Source organism: Piliocolobus tephrosceles, chromosome 9 (assembly GCF_002776525.5).
Source record: "Piliocolobus tephrosceles isolate RC106 chromosome 9, ASM277652v3, whole genome shotgun sequence".
In the NCBI taxonomy this organism is placed as follows: Eukaryota; Metazoa; Chordata; class Mammalia; order Primates; family Cercopithecidae; genus Piliocolobus; species Piliocolobus tephrosceles.
The window spans coordinates 109380364-109400111 of NC_045442.1; the positions used below are offsets into that span (position 1 = coordinate 109380364).

The 19748-nt window shown below is 38.5% G+C and overlaps 1 protein-coding gene across 2 annotated transcripts in view; it reads left to right on the forward strand.

Moving 5' to 3' along the window:
- Nucleotides 1-855: 855 nt before the first annotated feature.
- DNAJC1 (DnaJ heat shock protein family (Hsp40) member C1) overlaps nt 856-19748 on the forward strand; it is a 232725-nt gene continuing 213832 nt past the window's right edge. Inside the window, exon 1 of one of the 2 annotated variants that reach the window (XM_023223119.2) lies at nt 856-1372. In XM_023223119.2, coding sequence (XP_023078887.1) covers nt 1148-1372 — 225 coding nt within the window. In that variant the 5' untranslated portion in view covers nt 856-1147. The remainder of the gene's footprint in view (nt 1373-19748) is intronic. The other variant, XM_023223118.2, reaches the window with a different exon arrangement.

The window sequence follows — 19748 nt, forward strand, 5'->3', positions numbered from 1 at the left end:
ATTGAGCTAACTTTCTGAGTTTTACTAGCATTTTTTTGCTTCCTTCTTCCTCAGCAAGAGTGGAGAGTTCAGGGAAGAGAAATGTGAGAAAGCCAAAAGGAAAATAAAGTTCACACAAGAGAATTGTGGTGGAGAAAATAACTTGAAAAGAGATTGAACAGAAGCAATGCAAGACTAGGAAGTGAGGCATTGTTATGGAAGAGAAGGTTTTTAGCCTGTCTTTTAAAACGGAAACATCTCAACTGAGGTCTGTTTTCAAAAGAACCCCAACTGGAGGTGGGCTAAGGTGGATAAACTCCATTCCTCCTCCAACTCTGATTGAGTCACCATTATTAACTATTAATTCTACCAGGCCATTTTATGGTATTATACCTGTAAATCTTAATTCATAATTAGAAGTATACTTTTTGTTTTGGTTTGAATTCCTTTTCTACTCTACCTCTCTCTACTTACTAGATTTGCCCCTTTTAGAACCTGGTTCAACTTGTCCTGTCTTCTTTGCTAAAGGGCTAATTAAATGCACGGAAGCCATAATCAATCAATCAGGCTTCAAATATGCTTTTAGTGTTCGATAGCTGGAGGAGGGGAAGACAGTAGCTATTTCGGGGGAAGTCCACGAGGGGCGTTCCAGGTAGACGCGTGATGGCTATAACCGTCCCTGTCTCTCAGCCCGTTTTGGCGCAGGTTCAGCTCCTCTACGCGCGCGACCTATTGAAAGGCATTTCACCTAGGCCCAGATCGGGGCGCCAGGCGTCCAGGCTTCCGGCCACGCCCCCTTCCCCGCGGTTGCTAGGAGACGTGATGTCACCGGAAGCGAGGCGTGGGATAGGCTGAGGCGAAGGGAAGCCTCTCCCCCTGTGCAGCCCAGGCGCCGGGCGCTGGCTCCCCAGCTGTGTGTAGGCCTGGGGGCTAGGGTCCGCGGAACGTAGCGCCGACTGCGGCCCCGCCCGCCCGCCCGCTGGTCCGGCTGCCGGCTCCCGCCACCTCCGCGCTCAGTCTGGGGCCAGCCGCCTGGCGGGCCGCTCCGGTGCGCCTGCCCGCGCTTTTTCACTGACGGGCGCTGTTTCCCACAGCCAGTGCCGCCCGCCACGTCCCAGCCCTCGGCCAACGGAGGTGCACGGCGGGTGACCTTTCCGAGCCCAGCGCGATGACGGCTCTGTGCTCCTGGCCGGCACAGTTTCCTGGGCGCCGCCAGCTTGGGCTAATGCCGTTCCCGCCGCCGCAGCCGCGGACGCCGCTGCTGTGGCCGCTGCTGCTGCTGCTGCTGGCCGCCGTGGCGCCGGCGTGCGGCTGGGAGAGCGGAGACCTGGAGTTGTTTGACTTGGTGGAGGAGGTGCAGCTCAACTTCTACCAGTTCCTCGGAGTGCAGCAGGTAAACAAGGAGGCGCGCGGGGCCGGGCGGAGAGGGCCCGGGGCAGGCGGCAGGCGACCCCGGTTCCTCAGAGAGAGTCGGACACGGAGGGCAGGGCTCGGTCACCCCGGGCTCTCACCCCGGGCTACCGGGGTCCTCAGCCTCGGACTACCCGGTGCCCTCACCCCGGGCTACCGGGGTCCTCAGCCTCGGAAGGACGTGTCCGTCTTCCCCAGATCCTTACTCCTGCTTCAACTTTTCTAGTCCCAGCCCCCAGTGACAGGCTGGACGACGCCACTTGCCTGGGGTGGCGATGCCTTCTCTCTGCTCCGGCGTTCTGGGGAAGAGCCTTCCCCCTCCAGCTGTGCTGGAGGAAGAAGGAAGAGTGGTGTGGGTAGACTTTTTTTTTTTTTTTTTTTTTAATTTAACACCTACCGTTTGCCTTCCTGTCTCCCTGAATGTGAGAAAGAGCAGCCGCTTCTCTAAATTGTCATCTTCCACCGAGACTTACCCTCATCCTTATTCTTATTTCAGCTGCCTCTCCTCCTCTTCCCTTCTGGGAAAGTAGGAATGCACTGTGGCCAGTGTCTGTGTTGCGGAAGTTTTTCTTACCTCGTACTTGGACATCTTTTTTAGCCTGTTAGATAGATGTTTCTTTCGCAGTTTAGAAATCTGGAGGAATTTGAAGCCTCTACCAGGTTGGAGGTGTTAAGTTTTTTGGGCAGCAGAGGACTTGGGGTGCGATTGGAAGAGAAGCCCCCAACCAGTAATTAAGAATGGGTTCCCCCCCCCCTTTTCCTTTTGTTTCATTTAGTTTTCTTTTTTAGCTTGAGACATCAACTTGTAAAATCCTTCTGTTGCTTTTTAGTTCTACCATTGAGGGTGGTTGAGTGAGGGTAGATATCCAGTCTCTACCTGAAGCCTCGCGCGAAGGAGAAGATAACATTTCACTGATTTCAGGCTTACGGTGTGAAAAATGTACATTTCACACTATCTGATTGAGCCCTTCGTACAATGCTTTGAATAGTTATGGGAGTAAAAAATTAATGTTTACAATAGTTGTCATTCAAGGCACACTTCACATGACTAGATATGAAATGCACATCCCCCTCCCCCATAGGTTATCATAAATGTGGGTGAACTATTCAACTTTTACTGAATTTTAATTTTCAAACATTGCATTTTCATTCCATCACTGAATATAAACTTACTAGGTTGCCAGGGTACCATGAGTCTAACAGTTTTTTATTTTTGTAAGAGTTATAAAGTATAGGCATGTCACAGTTCAGATTCATGTGTGCAAGCAACTTTGTAATAACTATTTGTGATCTGTTACCTGGTGCCCCTCCCTGCTCATAGAGACACTATACATCTCATTTTCAAAGCAAATGATGATGGAGTATATGTAAAAATAATTAGTGAAACTCTGATGACTTTTAAGAATGTCTTTAATACTGGGAATAATTAGAATTTATCGTCACTGATTACATTCTTTAGGTAAAGAGAATCTTAAACATAACCTATCCAAAAATCTTGAAGATCCAGTTATTCATGAAAAGTGCCTTTAAGACAGCAGAAATTTAATAGCAGTTTAAAATTTAGGTTATGTAATCTAGCTTTGCCTGTGAACTCTCATAGAATTTTCGTTTATAATTTCATGTAACTTGATTTGCATTGTTAGTTAGGCAGTGTGAACATCCAGAGCACTTGACTTTCTGGGCAAAGATGAGAAAATAAAGAAGCATGGATAATCAAGAAGATTCTTTGTCAAGGTAGAATCTGAAAAGAAGATTATTTTATTATTTTTAAGCTGTGTTCCTCTATACAGCTGTATTGAAATTGGAAAGAATGCAGGAGAAATTTTTTCTGTCCAAGCAGAGAAACTGAATGGAACAAGTTTTTTTTTTTTTTTACATTGAATCTTAACTTTGTTAGATGACTTTCAGGGACCAGAAATTTGGTGGAAACAAATGCAACCTGTCCAAGGTCTTTCGTGTGTAATTTTCAAGCCAGAACCATTTGGTGACTAGCCAAACATGAGGGACCAGAACAAAGTAGGTAGGCTACTGAAAGTGGTGACCTGGCTCTATGCACTAATCTCTTCTTGTTCAAGCAACAGAGATGTATTTGATGCCTATTGGATTTTAAGCATTGGGAGTTGGCCTTTATATAAAACAAAACCCCTAACCTTATAGTTCAGTAGGGAGAAACAGACAGTAAACAACCAAATAAGTAAATATAAATGTTATATGGTCAGAGAAGGCCTCTGAGAGAAGTTAGGGAGTAAGCCATGTGGGTAATTGTGTTGTAGGCCGTTTGGGCTGTCATAGCAAAATGCCATAAACTGGACAGCTTTTCAACAGCAGAACTTGATTTCTCACAATTCTGGAGGCTGGAAAATCCAAGATTAAGGCACTGGCAGATTCTGTGTGTGATGAGGGCCTTCTGGTTCATAGATAGCACCTTGTTGCTGTGTCCTCATGTGGTGGTAGGGACAGGCAGCTCTCTGGGGCTTCTTTTATAAGGAAACTAATCTCATCCATTAGGATTCCACCTTCATGATATAATCACCTTACAGAGGCCCCACCTTATATTACTGTCACCTTGGGGATTAGATTTCAACATAGGAATTTTGAGGGACAAAAGCATTCAGACCAGAGCATAGTGGAAGGGCATTCCAATAAGCACAAAAGCCAGGAGGCGGGAGCTTGCTTAGTGTTTGAGGAATAGCAAGGCAGGCAGTATGGCAGGAGCAGAGTGATCAAGGAGAACAGTAATAGGAGACGAGATCTGAGTCGTAGGTGGTAAGGGAAGACCATGTAGGGCTTTGTAGGCCATTGTAAGGACTTCAGCTTTTACTTATAAGTAAGTTGGGGGAGGCTGTGTTTGAACAGAAAAGATACATGATTTGACTTGAATTTCAAAATGATCTCTTTAGTGTGCTGAGTATAGTCTGTGAGGCATTAGTTACTTAGAGGGATAATTGTGGTATAGATTGGACCTGGGTGGTAGCAGTGGAGGGGGTGCAAAGTGGTCAGATTCTGGATTTAATTTCAACATAGAGTGAACAGAATTTTACTGATGGCTTGAATGTGGTAGGTGAGAGAAAAAGAGAAAATGAAGATAATTCTAAAGATTTTGGCTTCAGTAACTGGAAGGGTGCAATTGCCATTTATTGAGATGGAGAAACCTGGACTAGGAGCCTGGTTTGGAGAACATCAGGAATTTGGTTTTTGGACATGCTAAATTTGGGGTGTCTATTAAACATTGAAGTTGAGCTGGTATGTTGGCAATTGGTTATTCAGGTGTAGAGTTACAAGAAGAAAGGTTTGGGCCGAAGATAGGAATTTGGGAGTCTGAGGCACTTAGACAGTAACTTGAAGCAACAAAACTGGATGAGTTCACCAAGGGAATGAATGTAAAAGAGAAAAGAAGAGATCTGGGAGCTAAGCCTTGGGGATTCCAGACTTTAAGAGTCAAGGAGCTGGGTGCGGTGGCTCACGCCTGTAATCCCAGCACTTTGGGAGGCTGAGGTGGGTGGATCACGAGGTCAGGAGTTCAACACCAGCCTGGTCAATATGATAAAACCCCATTTCTACTAAAAAGATAAAAATTAGCTGGGCGTAGTGGCAGGCGCCTATAATGCCAGCTACTCGGGAGGCTGAGGTAGAGAATTGGTTGAACCCGGGAGTCGGAGTTTGCAGTGAGCCAAGATCGTGCCACTGCACTCCAGCCTGGGTGATAGAGTGAGACTCCATCTCAAAAAAAAAAAGGAGTCAGGGAGATGGAGGGGAATCAACAAAGGATATGAGCAGGAATGACCAGTAAGGTAGGAGGCGAACCAAGACAAGGTTCTCTCAAGTCAAGTGAAAAAAGTGTTTCAAAGAGAAAGGGGTCAGCTGGGTTAAATGATGATGATGATTCAAATAAGATGAGCTCTGAGATTTCACTGTTGGAATTAACCGTATGGAGGTCACAGGCTACCTCAATAAGAACTGTTTCAGTGAAGTGGTGAGATCAATAGTCTGGATAGATTGGGTTCAGGAGAGAGTGAAACGGAAGAATTGGAGACAATTAATATAGAACATTATTTTGAGATATCCATATCCTAAACTAGAAACTAGAGATGGTAGTGACTGACTGTGGCATCTTCTTTATCCCCTTATGCACCAGGTCTAAGGTAATTCAGTTACTCTCTAATCTCTAAAATTTGAATAGCAGATGACTTAGAACTTGGACCAGACCACCTTAAATGACCTTGGACAAATTAGTTGCCTCATTTTTAGAATAGATGGTAGCTTTTTATTTTCTTCATAGTGAGGCACAAAGTAGACTCCTAAATATTTATTAAATCACACATTATAAACATTGTAACTAAATGTAAACTGTAATTCCCCAAACAAGTAGTTGCTTGACAGTTTTTACTCAACAGATTTTACTTCTATGTAATCTTTCACAGCCTTCAGGCAGCAGAAGAATCTCCTTCCATGTATTCTTTGATTTCAAGTCCTTTCTAGAAGTCTAGAAAGGGGTTGCAGAAGTCTTTGTTGAGGGGTATATACAGTTGACTTGTTAGTCATTCATACTGTTTTTAGAATGACTTTAATAATAGCGCATTCCAATTTGGGTATTGCATCTTTTCAGAGGATATGCGGGGAAGATGAGAGAGGAGTGTAGGAAAAAAGATGTGCTCGAAAGATCTTTTGTTCCAACTTAAATTATAGGTTCCTGCATAGTATTTGTATTTTGTGTAACAGCACCTGCTTCTCAGACATCTGTACTTATTGTGAGGTCAGTGGCAATTCTGTATTTCTTTTTCTTTTTTCTTTTTTCTTTTTCTTTTTTGAAATGGAGTCTCGCTCTGTTGCCCGGGCTGGAGTGCAGTGGCATGATCTCGGCTCACTGCAACCTCTGCCTCCTAGGTTCAAGCGATTCTCCTGCCTCAGCCTCCCAAGTAGCTGGGATTACAGGCACCTGCCACCATGCCTGACTAATTTTGTATTTTTAGTAGAGATGGGGTTTTGCCATGTTGGTCAGGCCGATCTTGAACTCCTGACCTCAGGTGATCCACCCACCTCGGACTCCCAAAGTGTTGGGATTACAGGCGTGAATCACTGCGCCCAGCCTCTGTGTTTCTTTTAATTGTCTTTTGGGACCATGACTTTCCTTATCCTTTGTACAGTAATTCTAGCCAACAGTAAACACTTCATATTCATTCAAAAAATCTGTGAATTGAAATAATGACAAGCTAAATTATCTTAAATTTTGTAGTATTTGCTTTATGTTGAAGTCGGAGTTGTCTTCATGGTGCCAGTCAGTCATTATAGACTTCTGTTTATATAGCTAGAAAATGTGCTTCATTCTCTTTCCCTTGTGTTTTGTAACTAAATCCTTATATTCAAATGAATGCCGAAACTTGGTTAACAGAAGAAAAGCAGAAGAACAGTAATGTGCTTATAAAATATTTGGATTTTAGTTTTTAAATAGGAATTAATACACCTTTTAAGCTTATTCAGTCTGTATTTTCAAATGTACAGATTAGCCATCCTGTTTAGAGGAGGGACAATTATTGCCCATTCATCCGTGCCCCATGGTGGGGAGGAACTTCCCTAAAAAAACACTGCTGATCACTAGACCCATCTCTCACATCTTTCCATGGCGGTGTGAGTTACCTTGCTGGAGGGTGATTGCCTTTGCTCTGTTTTGCTTGATTAGGAAGAGCTAATCAGTTGGAAAGCTATGAGCGGTGGGAATCAGTCTCTTTGCACCTCTCTGCCCAGACCAGTAAGGCAATTATCCTAACCAGACTTACCCTTGAGCATACTGTCTCAAAGTCTAGATTGTAGAGCAGAGGGCACAAATTGCTAGCAAGCCCATTTGGCCGTCACATCTAACCTGTATTCTTCAATAGCTGTATCAGTTATAAAGGTGATAGTTCATCTCTTGTCTGCCTGACTCCTGTGTCCACTCAGTTTTTTGGATGGGAAAAACCAGTTAATGGGGCCTCCCCAAAGCCCATCACAGTCCTTGTTAGAATTGAAGATGATGATTTCATTCATGAATGACAGTGAATTTGTACTGTGATTATCAATTTTCTCCGGTGATTCTTGCAGTGGAATCCACTGAGCTTGTGGTGTTGAGTGTAGTTCAGTCTTTCTCTGTTGAGTCTATTCCTTTGTACATGTGTGTTGTGTAATAGTAGCTTCCCCATTTTTATTGTAGAATCCATTTTTTTTTTTAATTTGGAGAAAGATACACAAAATCTAGAATGGTAGATAACCTTTCAGTCATTTATATTGCTTATGTAGGCATGCATAGAGTTAGAGCTGAATAAGTACTTGTTTAATTGTATACATCTTTGCATCAGATCGAATTTTCATAGAATTAGTTATCTTATGTACACACTCTTTTTGTGATATGGTAGTGTAGTTTAGTGGAAGATGCCTGAGCCAATTTTATGGGATAAAGCAAGTCTATTGTGAAAATTTTTTCACCTATAATCTAGAACTGATGGAACAGAGACTTTGAGTTTTAAGTTTCCTTTTTCCTTTTATGCTATTCTCAGTTTTTTCTTTACTCTAATTATGAGAACAGTCTTAGAATATTTTATCTTTTGTTATTCATAGATAATAGCCTAAGTGGAACTGGGAAAGTGGAATTGGCTTCTGCTATTACAATTATTCCTAGAAATATATTCTAAAATATTATATGGGTCACCATTTAACCTAGTGATTGGTTTAATGTGGTAAATTTCAAAATCATATTTTATTCGATGTTGATAATAAAACAGAGGTTAAGGTTATTTGACTTGATTGCTGGGAGGAGAATTTATATGGCAATTGTAAGTAGTGCCAATGAAAGTTGTTTGATAAAATGCCTAGTATCTATACTAAACCTTTTCTCAGCTTTGTTATGCTGTCTCTCAATGAACTTCTTATTCCATGAATGGTACTATGTGGCTTTCAGAACTGTTTTCTAATGTGGGCATTGTTGGGTCTATTTAGACAGTAGTGATACTAGTTAATTCCACCTAGTTAAAGATAATTCCAGAGCCTTTCTTACAGAGTTATACAAAGATAAAGGAATTGCAGTGGAAAGAGAGATTTCTGATTGGATGAAGCAGGACCCTAGGTCATTTTATAATGAAGTTACAGTCGTATTTTCAAAAATCTTTATTTTCATTAAAACACTTAATTGTAAAAGATGGGCCCTATACTAATGAATGTGAAAATATGCTTACATGTTTTAAATAACAGCATAGTATTTCATTTTAAGAACTGAATAGTTGATATTTGAGTATTACTTATATTTACTGAAATTTTTTGTCTAAGAGTGTCATTAGGACCTAATTAGAAATTTAATCTAGAATTTATGTTTTATTCCCCATCTTAAGTAATACTAAATTACGCAAGGTTAGGATTCATTCACCATATTTGATAAGTATTTCTGATTATGTCATCCAGCAACTGCAATCTCATCTGTAACCAGGCATATTGCAAAAGCAAGGGCATGCCACATTCTACATTTTTGTTAGAATGTGTGTATAAAACAGTGTACTTCATTATCAGATGGATGCCTGTTTTATTGCTACTGAGGCAGTAGGCATTAAGCTCTGTGCAGCTACACAGTTAACTAATAGTATTTGAGTTGTTTATTATTAAAGCTAAGAGTCTAAGATCAAGAATTAAAGGACATGCCATAGTATATGCAGCAGCATTAAAATGGAGAAAAGCAACATTAAGATGCCACTAAGAGCAAATACTAGAATTCTGAAAGGTAGTAATATCCTTGGTTAAACACATTCTGGTTATGGAAGGAACAAATCCTGGTTATGGAAGGAACAAGAATTTCATTATTTTTATTTATTTATTCTTTTTTTTAATTGTACTTTAAGTTCTAGGGTACATGTGCACAACGTGCAGTTTTGTTACGTATGTATACATGTGCCATGTTGGTGTGCTGCACCCATTAACTCGTCATTTACATTATATATATCTCCTAATGTTCTCCCTCCCCACTCCTCTCACCCCACGACAGGCCCTGGTGGATGATGTTCCCCTTCCTGTGTCCAAGTGTTCTCATTTTTCAGTTCCCACCTGCGGTGTTTGGTTTTCTGTTCTTGCAATAGTTTGCTGAGAATGATGGTTTCCAGCTGCATCCATGTCCCTACAAAGGTCACGAACTCATCCTTTTTTATGGCTGCATAGTATTCCATGGTGTGTATGTGCCATATTTTCTTAATCCAGTCTGTCATTGATGGACATTTGGGTTGGTTCCAAATCTTTGCTGTTGTGAATAGTGCCACAATAAACATACGTGTGCATGTGTCTTTATAGCAGCATGATTTATAATCCTTTGGGTATATACCCAGTAATGGGATGACTGGGTCAAATGGTATTTCTAGTTCTAGATCCTTGAGGAATCACCACACTGTCTTCCACAATGGTTGAACTAGTTTACACTCCCACCAACAGTGTAAAAGAGGAACAAGAATTTTAAACTGTTACATGAGACCCAACTGTGGCATGTATAGTGAGCAGTAGTCAAAATGAGTTATGACTAGAAAGAAGAAGATCATTGTTGCCATTTACTGGGAAAGTATGAATAGACCATGAAGAAATCTTAGGGTCCATACACATGAGGAAGGTAGAAACTTCTTATTTCTAGTCAATCCTTAAGGACTTTATTTATACCATTAAAACAGGTCAGGTTAAGGAATCTATTCCATGACCAACTGAATTTATACATTAAAAAGAAACCTCTGACTTTTAGAAAAGTTTTCTAAATTGCAAATCTTATTAATAGTTATTTTCAATCACCACACTTTTCGTTAACAGATAAGATTACTATTTAGGTTCTTTTCTGACTTTAAGTGGTGTTTCGTATTAATAATTGGTGATTAAATTTGATTTGTGGAAGTTAACATGTATAAATATAATATATTAATATATAATATATGTAAGTATATATAATATAAACATATATAAAGTAGGAAGCCTGGAAATTGTGATTTAATTATATCATACAATATTTCTATATGGATCTTTTATATGTAGTAGGAAATGGACTTGTATTTAAAGCATTTTAGTTTAGACATTTGGTAAAGTTCAAATGACAGCCATGTTGTGCAGTTCTGTAGTAGTTTTAAACAGTCAACGTGTGACTTTTTGTATCACCCATTTGGAAGTACATAAGATTTAACTTAAAGTAAATTAGACTGATTTTGCAAGTGTTTATTGTGGAAAGCTTCAGTTTTTCAACATGCTGCCATCTCTTAAAACGTCACTGAAGCTTCTTGTTTTGAATTGCCTTCAAAGCTTGCAGCATATTCTTCACATTAGCCTCATTAGTAGTAAATCTTAAAGTTGGGTTTGGTTTTTGGCTATAGCAAGTAGTCATTTGGAGCTAAATTTTGTGACTAAATTAGGTTAGGAAGCTCGGATAAATAGTTTGTATTGATGAAAAGATCTGAATATAATTTTCATGTAATGCTTACAGACTGCCTTGAGGACTGTTCTCAAAGAAAAGTTACAGAGAAGTTTTGAGTGATATTGACACAAAGTAATAAATCTGTAGCTTCACAAAGCAATAGAATGTGTTAGAGTAAATGACTCTTGGACTACTTATTACTTTGTGGGTAGCAATTTTTTTTTAAAAAGTTTGCTTGCAGGATAAAAATGTGTAAATAAAAGTGATCTTAATTTTAGAGAAGTGGGAAAATATAGAGCTAGAAGAAAATATTTCAATTATCTGCTTGCTTTTAATATTAACAAAGATCATGATAGTATTAATTATATATTTCTATAATAAAGCAAGTTAAAACTGAGTGGTAGAGGAATTAGAATAAATGTTAGAGGCAGTAGCTGAGAATACCACTGAGGAAGAAAGCAGGATATACACAGAGAGAAACAGATACAGAAAAATGCATAAATACAAATATAAATGAAAATGGAGTAATATCTCCATCTTGTGGCCTTCTTTGGATATTGCCATTAAAAATGTTGAGGGGTTGTGTTTTCACAACTGTAGGCATAAGTAAGAATAAAATATGAGACAGGCGGAAACAAAATGTGAGTCAGAGAGCTCTTGCAGTATTTTGCAGGGACTTTTAAGACCGAGCTTCCCAGCTGGTGTGCTGCAAGCAAGTGTGCTGAGATAGTGATGCACTCCCTTGAGCAGCTGTAACAGTTTACTCCAGTGTGTCTTACAATTTTCTGTAATGTGCCATGGTATGAAAGAGGTTGGGAAAACACTGCTAAGGCATGCAGTTCTGATGCTTTTCTTCCAGGGGAAGATTGATTGATTGATTGATTTTTATTTTTTATTTGTTTTTTGAGACAGAGTCTCGCTCTGTCGTCCAGGCTGGAGTGCAGTGGTGTGATCTTGGCTCACTGCAACCTCCGCCTCCCCAATCCACGCCATTCTCCTGCCTCAGCCTCCCGAGTAGCTGGGACTACAGGCGCCTTCCACCATGCCCGGCTAATTTTTTGTATTTTTAGTAGAGACGGGGTTTCACCGTGTTCGCCAGGATGGTCTCGATCTCCTGACCTTGTGATCCGCCCACCTCAGCCTCCCAAAGTGCTGGGATTACAGGCGTGACCCACTGCGCCTGGCCCCAGGGGAAGATTTATGAGAGAGAGAGGGTGCGTGTGTGTGTGTGTATGCATTTATATACTTACAAGTATGTGTGTATAGTAAATATATTTATAAATTTATGAGTGTGTAGACTGAGTATATAAATTTATGAGTATAAAATGTTTAGCTTGTGAAGTATATATATGGTAAATATAAAAGTATATATGTAAATACAAAATTGTTTTATAATATTAGTCTTATCAAAATATTTCCTAAAGATCCTTGTTTAGCTCTCATAGAAACAAAAGTATTGTTTAATGTATGGGCAAGGGAATTTAGATAGAGACGGAATCAATAAGTCTTTGATTAATTAGCATTCTTTACCTGATTACTTACCCTGGATGTCAGAATGGCCATTAAATGTTACCAAAGTTTGCAATAACTCTAGAGTGATACTTTAATGAGCTGTAACCATCTGCTGTATGAAGAGGATACAAATGACTTTGAAATGTGTAAGTATTCAAATTCTGGGTAGTGTGAAGTAATATTTTGTGACACTAGAGGATAAGATAATATTTTACATACAAATCTTGACTGGTGGATATTTCAAATTTTTGACAGCTGACAGACTCTTTCAAGCCATTGATCCCTCAGAGCAGTACTGTGCAATAGATAAATGATACAAAACACAGAGGTGATGCTAAATTTTCTAAAAGTTATATTTAAGAATGTAAAAAACAGGTGAAATTAATTTTTTTTTTTTGAAACGGAGTCTTGCTCTGTTGCCCAGGCTGGAGTGCAGTGGCACAGTCTCTGCTCACTGCAACCTCCTCCTCCTGGGTTCAAGTGATTCTTCTGCTTCAGCCTCCCTAGTGGCTGGGATTACAGGAGTGCACCACCATGCCCAGCCTGAAATTAATTTTGATAATGTATTTTATTTAACCCAATATACTAAAATATTATTCCAACATGGAATCACATTTTCAAAAATTATTATTATTTTTTGAGACAGAGTCTCGCTCTATCCCCCAGGCTGGAGTACATTGGTATGATCTTGGCTCACTGCAACCTCCGCCTCCCGGGTTCAAGCAATTCTCCTGTCTCAGTCTCCCAAGTAACTGAGAGTATGGGCACATGCCACCACGCCCGGCTAATTTTTGTATTTTTAGTAGAGACAGGGTTTCAACATACTGGTCAAGCTGGTCTCAAACTCCTGATATCAGGTGATCCACCCACCTTGCCTCCCAGAGTGCTGGGATTACAGGCATGAGCCATCATGCCCAGCCAAAAATTATTAATGAAATATTTCACATTTTAGCTTTTTGTACTAAGTCAGCAAAATCCATGTGTGTTTTACATTTATACTTCTAGCACACCTTAATTTGGAAGCGAAATTTTGATTGAAAATACTTTATCTGTATTGAGATTTCATAAGGCATATAGCTAACAAGTAGATTCACGTACCCAAATCGTTGTAAGCAAAAGTTTCCAGTAACTGAATAGAATATCAGTTTTTCAATTTAAATATAAATTAATTAAAATTAAAATTTTGGTTTCTCAGTTGTACTGTCACATTTTAAGTGCTTAAATATGTCTAATGCTTATTGGATAGCATACATTGGATAGCCTTAGGGTATTAACATTTCTGTATTGTGTAGATATAGCTAAATGTTTTTGGGTAAAATCACTGATTATTGTTTCCTTTTTGTTAGGGATATAGTTTGTAGTTTTTGTATTTTTTTAAACCCAGTAGCTTTTGTTGTTTTGTTTTCAGGTTGTTCCAATTGTGCTAGCGATCATATTCCTAGTTAGTTATCTATACTATACATTTTGACCATACTTTGTTCTGTAAAGGCTATTGATATAAAGTTCGTGCTGTTGTAGGAACATTGGTTGTCTGAACTTCCATGCATAGGCTTGTCTGCTAAGGGTGGTTTCAGGTAATCACTTTAATTAAAGTTGGTCATTTGCTTTTGCTAGTTCATCTATTATATTTTATAATTCTTTAAGTGTTATTTATTAACTTAATATATAGGTCTTTAGTGATATTTTGATCAAGAAATCACCAGAGTTCCTATTTTGTAGTTTTAGCTTTCAGGGTGCCCATTCTCCCTGTTCTGAAACTCATCCATCTTCTGTATTGCTAGCTATGAAATATTCGCTATATTCTCTCCTGTCATCTATTTTGATTACTATAGTATCTTTAATTAAATGATTTTAAAAAGAGATTGCTAGATGCATTTCTGTTTGTGTGCCAGTCTGTTGGCTCTTTATAATACCAGTCAGGGATTCTAACATCACCCTTTTTTACTAGCTGCCTCTGCTACCTTTTCATAGCTCCTAATGAGTACAACTTTCCTTTGAACTGAATGATTAATTAGCGATCTTTTTGCCTTTACCTTTTGTAATTTCATAAATAGCTGAGAAAAAGAAGTAGATTTTACTGTTGACAGTTCTTACACATACTTAGCTCCTGTTATTTCAAATGGACCTGGTACATGCAGGAAATTGCACTGGTGCCCAAGATATTAAACATTCTATACTGAGGGAAAAACAACAACAAAACAAAAATTTTAAAACTGACAATAGAGTCCTGAAGTTGGTGGAGACCTCACGAATATCTCTTTCCTCATATAGGAGTCTCTTCTGTAGCACTCCCAGCAGATGGTCTTCTAGCTTGCTTGATGGCGTCTAACAATAGGGATTATGAAACAACCTGTTAAGTTTTTGTATAATACTACTCAGTGGAAATTTTATTGTTAAAGCCCACATCACAATTCTTATCTCCTTTCAATGTAGTCACTATCTGCTGGAGTACCCCTGAACATACTACTTCTAAATAATTTTTCTGCATGCCTTAAAATAAAATGCACAAGGGAAATAATTATTTGTTGATTTTTTGCCACACAGTAAGGTCTTTTTAAAAAAAATACAGCCAAACTGAGGGGCTGTTTGTTTTCATTGTCTTTAGATATGTACCAAGGCCACCCTAAAGAAGACTCAAGCCGCCATAGTTATAGTTGTCTTGGCACTGCATTAGGCATGATTTGTGGTTACTATATACAATTCCCAGGGTTTATCAAAGTCAGCAATAGGAAATTTATGGAAGATTGAAAAATAAGATGATTTGTTATATGCCATCTTTGATAATAGAGGCCACAGAATAAACTTAATTAAAAATGTAGCCAGAAATTGCTATAGACTCTTGAAGCAGCACTCTTGTGTACAGTTGTGCAGTTTGTGTATCTGCTTCAGACCTGTCATTGTGTTATAAAAATGTTTTAGACTTTGGCATTGTTAAGAATTGCACGTACACCTATGTGAAGTAAATAATTTATCTTTGATAATTGAAATATTATTTCTGTAGGTGGAATTTTAATTTTCAGACCTGTCTTGAGTGTGAGTTTCTCTCTCCTCTCTCTTCACCTCTCCCTAGTGGCTTTATAGATGTTTTACTCTTTTCTCTGAGACACCTAGGAAAGAACTAGGTCTTATATAGGTGGCTTAGGGCTCCCTCCTGAGGTTACACTGGGGCCATTGCAGATTCAGATACCAAGCCTGCAGGTCCCTTGGCCTGGTCTGGACTGTGGGGCAAACCATTGCCTCTTAACATCTCAGATACATAATGTTTTATAAGTTGTAGCCTCGGGCATTGTCCTTCTCACTGTTTACATTTTTTTTTCCCCACAGATGGTGGATTGCCACTGCAGCCCCTGATTTCAAGCAGCAAGCCTGGCTGTGATCCCAGGCCTTTGTAGAGTACTTTTAGTCCTCATCACTCTATGGGAGTCAGACTTCTGGTTTTGTCTGCCTGCTTGTAGTCATGGAGCCCAGGAGGCCTATAGCTTAACCCCTATTTATGGCTACAGGTTTTTATTTGTTTTTATCTATAGAGATGCTTAACAAGTTTTTGATCATGGCTATATGTTTATAATTTTCTCTCTTTAAATTTAACCTTGATATATGTTTGGTGTGGGGTTTCGGAAGAAGTCCCTCAAATACTTAGAGTGCAGTTTTCGTGTTGGAACATTTTTAAAAGCTACATTTATTTTATAATATTATTTTTTAATGTTAATTTTCTTATTATCTGAGAACCTTTTGCCACTTATCCAGAACTGTGGTCAGGTTGTTTATTCACAGTAATTTAAGAGGCTGTTACTTAGGCATTGAAAGAGACAGTCTACCATTCCATCCCTGTTCCTTTCTGGCAACTGTTCCCAGACTTTATTCAAGTCTAGGGGATAAAACAGTCAAGTAGCATTTCTAAAATAATCAAATCCTACAAGGTTTTGAATATAGTGATAAATAAGTCCATTATCTCAGAATGACATATATGTCCCTGTTATTAGAGATACCCAGAGGAGAGTCCTGAACTGTCGTGAAATTATTTAGAAAAATTTGCCAGGTGGGAAAAGAGATATTGAATCTTAGGTACGTGTCAGAAAAACTATGGGCTAGGGAAAATTAATCCTCCTAAAGTTAAATTATATGCAGGTAATTTCATGTTGACCCTTTATAAATATATTTCACTCACAAACCTCCTAAAAAGACTTTCTGGGCTAACTAACATTTTTGTTTTCTTATAATCAGTCTTCAGAGACAAATCATAGGACAATGAGGCTAACCCTCACTAAAAACTGTTTTAATAATCAACTTAATGGACAATAGTAAAATTTTAGAATTCAATGGATATTAGCTTCATAGAATTAAGTGTGATCCTTAATTGAAGTTATAAGCAGTTTATAGGGTACACATTTGGAGCATACTTTAAATGATTTATTTTTAAGGAAAAAAATATATAATGCAAATTTACAAGAGAAGATAAAGGGCCCTTTCATTTTGGAATCATAGGATTTAGTCAGTTTTTGTATAATTTGAGGAGCACATTGATTTTTTAATTATTATATGCCTTTAATATTGAGTTGTTAATCTAAGAGAAGTCTTTTGAGGGTAACAATATGGAAAAGAACAGTGGTATAATGATCTTCTTAAAAGGCATTTTTACTTATAGCCAGCTGATACGTTTCTAACATGGGTAATAATACTCTGCACCAATCCTCAGTGTTTTTGTAACACAATAGAATATGCACACCTAGATTATGTTAAGAAATTTTGATAATAAAGCCTGCTTTTCATGTTTGTTAATTCATTAGTTCTTTTTACAGTATTTCTGTAAAATAGTAAAGCATAGTAAAGAATGAGAAACAATCAAATTCTAATAATGAGGAGTGTATTTGAATAAATTATGACACATTCTTGGTGTGCTGTGAAATTAGTAGTAATATATGTGAAAATGACATAGCAACATGGAAAATACTTACAATGTTAGTGAAAAAAAGCCAAATATCAAGTTGTATTCAGATTTTATTGTAATTTTGCTGGATTATATATGCACAAGGGCAAGACAGAAACATGGGCTAATGGGAAGAGTTTGAATTGTGGGACTGGTGGAATGTTATTTAGGGGCAAATATTTCATTTAGAGTTCTGCTAATATTACTAACATATATCCGTATAGATTATATTACTTTGGAAAGAGGAGTGTTGTACAATTAAAACACATTGGATAAATTAACAGATGTTTTCAGGTTTATGAGATAAATCGTATGGATATTTTTAAAACTTTAACCTATAATCTATTGAAGGTTATAAATGGGAAATTAAATAAGGTAATTTTTTTTCAAACAGCCTGGGTTAAATGAAGTAGATTTGTTGTCTGTGTTCAATAAAAGTGCTTGCAAATATACTTACAGTAAGCTGTGGGTATAATTCTACATTCTGGTAAACACCATGTTATCCTGACCAAGAAAGCTTAACCTTGAGGATGAGACCACAGTTTAGTGCCTCTAATCTTTGTATTATGCTTCTGAATGCTTTTGTATATACTGTATCTCTTTAATTCAATATTGTAGATACTGCTGAACAACCAACTATATTATTATATTTACCCTTAAAATCCTCCTTATAGGTTTAGAGCTGTGCTGTCCAGCACTATAGCCACATATGGCTATAGAGCACTTGAAATGTGGCTAGACTAAGAACATTAATTTTACATTGTATTTGATTTTTAACTCACTTAAAATTTGAAAAGCTGAGGGAGTATAAAATGTTTTCCCATTAAACAATTTTATTGTTTGGATAGAACTATATTTCATTTTTTTCACTTTAATCATCAAAAATTTGGCTTATGAATAGAGATGTATTGTAAAAACTATACACTGGGCCGGGCGTGGTGGCTCACGCCCAATCCCAGCACTTTGGGAGGCCAAGGAGGGTGGGTCACTTGAGGTCGGGAGCTTGAGACCAGCCTGGCCAACATGGTGAAACCCTGTCTCTACTGAAAATACAAAAAATTATTTGGATGTGGTGGCAGCTGCTTGTAATCCCAGCTACTCAGGAGGCTGAGGCAGGAGATTTGCTTGAACATGGGAGGCAGAGTTTGCAGTGAGCTGAGATGGCACCATTGCACTCCAGCCTGGGTGACAAGAGCAAGACTCCGTCTCAAGAAAAAAAAAAACAAAAACAAACAAAAAATTTCCCAGCCAAAGTGTTAGCAAACTGAATCTAGCAACGTATAAAATGGATTAAACACCATGATCAAGTGGAATTTATCTCAGGAATGCAAGATTGGTTTAGTACCTAAAAATTTTTAATACAATATTACATATTTATAGAATAAAGAACAAAAAATATGATCATCCCAGATAGAGAATAAAACTTTTGAAAGACTCAAATATTCATTAATAATGAAAACTCTCAACAAACTAGGAATAGAAGGTAATTTCCTCAACCTAATAAAGAGAATCTAAAAACCTATCTGAATAGACACCTTACCCAAGAAGATATACAAATGCTAATAATAAGCACATGAAAAGGTGCTCAATAGTAGTAGTTATTAAAGATATGCAAATTAAATCCATAAGGAGGTAACATATTATGCCCATTAGCATGGCTGTAATTAACATGGAGGACAGTAAAAAGCACTGGTGAGGATGTGGAAAAACTGGAATACTTATGCATCGATGGTGGCAAGGTAAAATGCAACCACTTTGGAAAACAGTGTGGCAGTTTTTTTAATAAAAAAATTAAACTTAATATTCATCTCAGTTCCTTTTACGTATCCACAGAAGAGAAGTGAAAATGTATGTCCACACAAAGACTTGTACATGAGTGTTCATAGCAGCATTATTCGTAATCTTATCCAAAAATTGGAAACAATTCCAAATGCCTAGCCACCCTTGAATGGATAAACAAAATGTGGTGTATCCATTCAGTGCAGTACTATTTAATATTTAGTAGAAAAAGAAAGAACTTCTGGGATAAACCACAACATGGATGAATTCCAAGAACATGTTAAGTGAAAGGATTCAGACTTAGAACAACTACATGTGTGATTTCAGGTATTTGAACTGTCCAGAAAAGGCAAATAATGTATAGAGATGGAAAGCAGGTGGCCAGGCATGGTGGCACACACCTGTAATCCCAGCACTTTGGGAGGCTGAGGCAGGTGGATTACTTGATGTCAGAAGTTCGAGATTAGCCTGGCGAACATGGTGAAACCCCATCTCTGCTAAAAATACGAAATTAGCCGGGCGCTGTGGTGCATGCCTGTAATCCCAGTTACTCGGGAGGCTGAGGCAGGAGAATCATTTGAACCTGGGAGGCAGAGGTTTCAGTGAGCCAAGATCATGTCCCTGCACTTCAGCCTGGGCAACAGAGCGAGACTCCATCTCAAAAAAAAAAAAAAAAAGAAAGAAAGAAAAAAGCAGGGTAGTGGTTGTCTGGGGATGGGGATTGATTGCAAATGGATGGGAGAGGTCTCT